The following is a 5,299-nucleotide window of genomic DNA, read 5'->3' as shown; positions in this document are numbered from 1 at the left end:
GGTATATGACCAAGGCTTTTGTTATTTTCAGTATTATGATGTATAATCACACTGAGAAGTAGAGCACTATTTTGTAATGAGAAGAGCATTCAGGCTAGCTCAACTGATGTGTAACATCAACTGAATTATTCTTTTTTTAGAAGCATTTTCCATTTTCTTGAGTCTGGTTTAGGGAAGACACATTTTCATTTGAAAACATCAACTGCTTTTAACAGTGCATTAAAATACAAGGCAAATATTTCTGAAAATCATTTTTATTTAAATAAACGTTTAAATACATTACACAGAACATCAGGATTCCAACCGAGATATCTGTTGCTTCACACAGCTGTTAGTTGCTAAAGCAGCACTTTGCCAAGACATTCTTCAAAAACTGCACCTTTAAAATTTAAGCGAGATTGAACTAAAACCTTTCCTGAATTCAGTCACCTTAATGTCTATCTCTAAGAGACTTTGATTTATATAGCCCCAATACCTTTGCACAAAGATGGCTTCAGGTACACAAAGGTAGGTGAGAACTAATTTTTCACAGTTTGTAGTTATTTAGCCTCAATTTCTGTGACAAAAGGTGACTTAAAATACTAGATGTCTCTAAAACAGCCAGAATTTTTAAATTCTAACCAGCAATGTCTATAAAGTAAACTTCTGGCATGACACCAACACTACCGAACCTGGTTTAAATGAGGGACAGCAACACAACACAAGCTCTTGTCAGTTTATTACATTGCCGAGTTACACTAGTCCAGACTAAAAGGAACCTTATGTGATTACATTATGCAAGCTGGCTTGGTTAAACTAATGAGGCAGGACACAAAAGAATCTTTCATCTTAGGAAAGTCATCGCCCTTGAAAGTTTGGTGACCCACAAATCTTAAAACCCATGGACTTTCAGCTGGTCGTCTTTAGCCAGTCCAATCTGAAAAAAAGAAAAGCTTTATTTAGATTAAATACTAAGAATGTGACCTACTCCAGGAAAATTAACAGTTGCATTTATTTCACCAACAGCCAAGATGAAACCAGATACTTCTGAACAAAATATTTTGGCTTTAATTTAGTAGCAGAAATCAAATATATAAAATATTATGTGCAAAAGTCCAACAATAAAGTGAGCAATAAAACCCATAAATTTTAAATGTCTGTGTTCACCTCAATGAGGAATTGGCATATATTCTTCCGTTGGTCCCCTTGAAGCTGAATCACTTCTCCATACTCTGGATGCTCAATCACAGTACCATTGCAAGCAAATTTCTACAGAAACAAACAACAAAAAAAGCAGATATTATTTAGTTCTAAGCACTTACCAAGAATAAAACAGTTACTGGGAATTAAGAATTTAACAAATACCTTCTTGAAGGCCTTTACCAGTTTCTTTTTATCATAATCATCGGCAATGCCTTGGACTGTGGTGAGGGTTTTTCTGCCGTTTCTCTGCTGGATCCTTATATGGATGTAGTCCTCAGTCCCAGCAGGAAGTAAGTCATCACCCTTACTTGCATCAGCAAAGGGGTCTGAAAAAAGTTTAATTTTTATATATGTTAACAAGAAAAAAAGGTGCAATTTTAGTCAGTTTAAGGAATTAGCAATGTTGTGGGAGCCCAAATCACTTTCCTAAGCTGTGCAAGCCCTTACTTCACTCTCAGAGAAAGAAAAGTGCGACTGACAGATTTTAAGGTATGAGGGCATCTTCAGCTATATATTTCTAGTTCAACCTCTACGGAGATGGCGCAGTCATCAATTGCTGAATCGGTTAAAACCTCAAAACTTCTTTGCTCACCCTCATTAAAGCAGGAAAAATAGTTCCTCCCCACTTCCTGCCCAGATGTGGAAGCGAGGCTGCTTCCAGCGATAAACCAAACGGAGTCGCTTCACGTCACCACGTGACTCGAGAGAACCCTCCCACTTGCAGGGTGACGCAACCGTCAGGAATTCGCAAGTGCGTCAACAAGGGGGGGGTAATGAGGAAAAGAAGAGAGCGAACAAGATGGCGGACCTTCTTAAACAATGCCGCCTTCCTACATTCATCCTTAGCAGTTATCGGTATCCATCTTTTAGACAGGGTCTGTCCCAGTTTCCTATCGCTTCTACGTGGCGCATTTTAGGTCGAGCTAGGCCAGGTCGGCCTGCTCGACCCGACCCCCCCCCCCCCCCGTTCTTGGAATCGCTGGCTCACTTCCTATCGTGGGTTGAACGAATGAAATCGTCCCCCCCCCGGCAGCCGAACTCCCCCCCCCCAGCTTCCGTTGCCAAAGCGGCTCCTCCTGGCAGGCCTCACCCCCCCCCCCCATTGGCTAAACTCCACCTGCCGCCGCAGTCCCCCGCCCGAGCTGAGGACAATTGCTTCCCCTCCCCCTTCGGGGTTTTTCCAAAGACCTCCCCCCGCTCCCGCTTCCCCCCACCCCGCGTTCGGTTCAAACGAATTTCACCTCTGGCCTGACGCCCCCTCCCCCATCCCCCTCCCCCCAAATTCCCGGAGTCCCCTCACCGAAGGAGTGGAGGTTCTGGATAGCGGACATACGACGCGCTTCGCTTCCCCTTTTCCCCGGGTCGGAAGCAACAACAGCAGCGGCGACAGCAAAAGGCGGGGCGCGGCAAACAACAAACAGCAGCGACGGTCGCTCCTCAGCCTCTCCGAGACAACTAAAAATGGAAAAGGCAGCAGGAAGGGCGGGTTTAAAACGTCCGGCGGGTTATATAGCCGTGAGGTTTATGACGTCAACGCGCATCGGGAGGCGGGCGCAAGGATTGGCTAGAAAGAGGAAAACTTGAAGAGGGGGATGGGAGAGGTTGGGTTGTGGGCGTAGCTCCGTCAACCTCAGCTCCTCCCTTCTCCAGCTTCCGCATTTTATGATGCAGGCGGTAGCGCAAACTGGACATAACTGGCTGTCCTTGTGACGCCACGAATGTTGGCGGCGATTGGCTGAAAAGCGCGGAAGGAGAGGAAACGGCTGTACGTTCAGCGGACGCGGGGAGTCTGCACCATTTTCGAGAGAAGGGGGGGTGCACAAAGGAAAGCGGACAACCGGCGCATGCGCGTTAGGTCCATTTTAATTGCCGCCCTTCCCCACTATTTTCGATGGGGATTAATTATATTAATAATGTTTTATTTCTAAAATAAAAGTAGTGGGATCTTGACATCTCCCTTCTCCAAAAATAAATGCTTTTTCTTTCATAAATTATTACGTATTTAGCATGCACACAGGTAAAATTTCTTGTCCATTTGGGGCGGGGGGATACTTAAAACAAAATATCTATGAAGTAAAATACGTTTTGTTAAACCACCAGCGTATTTCGGTGCCTGAGTCAAGCCGCCTTTCAAATCCAGAAGCGAAAATTGTATCGTTTCCCAGCCTATAAATGAAAATGTTGAATACAGCAGTAAATTATATCTTGAATTGAACTGTTGTTTTCAAAACCTATTAAAAGTATTCCTATACTGTCTCTTGCAGACAACTGAAGAGCAGTTTAATTTCCCCTATGCTTTTTCTTTCATAAATTATTGCGTATTTAGCAGGCACACAGATAACAAGATTTTTTGTCCATGTGTGTGTGTGCGTTAGTGGATTACCAGTATATTGATTGCACTTATAATATTGGCACCTTCATAGAAATCTGAACAGAAACCTCATCTGCTCATCTGCTTCACTTAACAATTATCTCAATTGTGGAGTAGGGATATAGAGCAGTGTTTCCCAACCTTTTGTGAGCCGCGGCACATTATTCACATTTACAAAATCCTGGGGAACATTGAGGGGGGGGGCTAAAAAAAGTTTGGACAAAAAATATCTCTCTTCCTCCCTTTTGCTCTATTTCTCTCCCTCCATCCCTCTTTCTCTCCCTTCCTCTTTCTTTCCCCCCTCTCCATCTCTCTTTGTTTCTCCCTTCCTTCCTCTTTTTTGCCCTCCTTCTCTCTCTCTCCCTCCTCCCCTCCCTCTGTCTTTCCCTCACCCTCCTTCCCCCTTCTTTCTCTCTCTTGCTTTCTCTCTCTTGCTGTCTTTCTCTCTACCTCCTCTCTCTCCCTCTCTCTTGCTATCACTCTTTCTCTCTTTTTTTGCTTTCTCTCTTCCCTCTCTCTCCCTCTCTCTTTCTCTCTCCCTCTCTTGCTATCTCTTTCTCTCTCTTTCTCTCCCCCTCTCCCTCTCTCTTTCTCCCTCTCCCTCTCTTGCTATCTTTCTCTCCCCCTCTCTCCCTCTATCTTTCTCCCTCTCCCTCTCTTGCTATCTCTTTCTCTCCCCCCTCTCTCCCTCTCTTTCTCCCTCTCCCTCTCTTGCTATCTCTTTCTCTCCCCCCTCTCTCCCTCTCTCTTTCTCTCCCTCCCTCTCTTGCTATCTCTTTCTCTCCCTCTCCCTCTCTTGCTCTCTCTTTCTCCCCCCCTCTCCCTCTCTCTTTCTCTCTCTCCCTCTCTCTTTCTCTCAGCAGTGGCATTGGGCAGTAGCCGTGGGGCGACAGCAGGGTGATCAGCTGTGAGGCGGAGCTCCGGAACGGAGGCACCGACGGTGGCGGCTAGACGTGTTGCTAGATGCCGTACATGCTGGCGTTGCGCTGGGCATGGACGTGGGGCTGGAGCATCCGTCCCGGCCCAGCCAGCAGGCAAGTGCCAGCCACTTATAGAGCATCCTTCCTTGCTCTCTGAGCTCTCGATAGTTTTTGATACTATTGATTGTGGTATCTTTTTGGACTACAGAGTTGGGGCGGGTGGTACAGTCTTGTGCTGATTTGCCTCCTTCCTTCAAGACTTGCTTCATTGCTGTAGATACGGAGTCAAATCCAGTCCATTGCCACCTCCTTGGTGTGCTACAGAACTCAGTTCTCTCCATTCCTTTTAGTTTACATGAAACGTCCAGGTTTGCTACCATGAGATGAAGTAGCATCCTTATTACTTAGTTTACTTTATTGTCATTACACTTCATACAACAAAATTAAATGCCATCTTCAGTATACATTATACCTACAAAACAAAACAATACTCAAATCCTTCGCATTCTATACAACTGAATTGAAAACCCCAGATACTGCATTAATATTGCACTACAGTTGAATTCAATAAACAGTAGTTACTGCTCTAGGATAGAAGCTGTTTTTCAGCCTATTTGTCCTTGTTTTTATTAACCTGTACCATTCAAAAAAAGGGTGCCCAGGATGAGAAGGATCTTTAAGAATGGTTTGAACTTAATGCAGTGGAGCAGGGGTGGGCTACCAATCCCAGCCCTACCGGAACCCGCTGGGAGCGTGCACCAACGCGCGCACCCAGCATGCCCCTAGCGTGTGCCCGTGCCTGGCATGTGATTTGGCTTCTGTGCAT

At 45.2% G+C, this 5,299-nt stretch overlaps 1 protein-coding gene across 1 annotated transcript; it reads right to left on the bottom strand.

The window, feature by feature from the left end:
* Nucleotides 1–238: 238 nt before the first annotated feature.
* EIF1 (eukaryotic translation initiation factor 1) lies at nucleotides 239–2,820 on the bottom strand. The gene is made up of 4 exons (XM_070729216.1): nucleotides 2,483–2,820; nucleotides 1,345–1,508; nucleotides 1,147–1,248; nucleotides 239–916 (listed from the first exon to the last, which is right to left on the bottom strand). The coding sequence occupies exons 1-4, from the start codon at nucleotides 2,511–2,513 to the stop codon at nucleotides 872–874; spliced, it is 342 nt and encodes a 113-aa protein (XP_070585317.1). The 5' UTR covers nucleotides 2,514–2,820; the 3' UTR covers nucleotides 239–871.
* Between the last annotated feature and the right edge of the window lie 2,479 nt (nucleotides 2,821–5,299).

The sequence above is a fragment of the Erythrolamprus reginae genome, chromosome Z, assembly GCF_031021105.1.
Source record: "Erythrolamprus reginae isolate rEryReg1 chromosome Z, rEryReg1.hap1, whole genome shotgun sequence".
NCBI classification, from domain to species: domain Eukaryota; kingdom Metazoa; phylum Chordata; class Lepidosauria; order Squamata; family Dipsadidae; genus Erythrolamprus; species Erythrolamprus reginae.
Note: the sequence above shows the minus strand (reverse complement) of the source record. Positions and strands in the feature narration are given on the sequence as shown.

Coding starts and splice junctions, on each gene's coding strand:
- EIF1 (XM_070729216.1), bottom strand. CDS start 2,513: ATGTCCGCTATCCAGAACCTCCACTCCTTCG. Junction 1,509..2,482: donor CCAGAACCTCCACTCCTTCG/GTGAGGGGACTC, acceptor AACTTTTTTCAG/ACCCCTTTGCTGATGCAAGT. Junction 1,249..1,344: donor TGGTAAAGGCCTTCAAGAAG/GTATTTGTTAAA, acceptor TTGTTTCTGTAG/AAATTTGCTTGCAATGGTAC.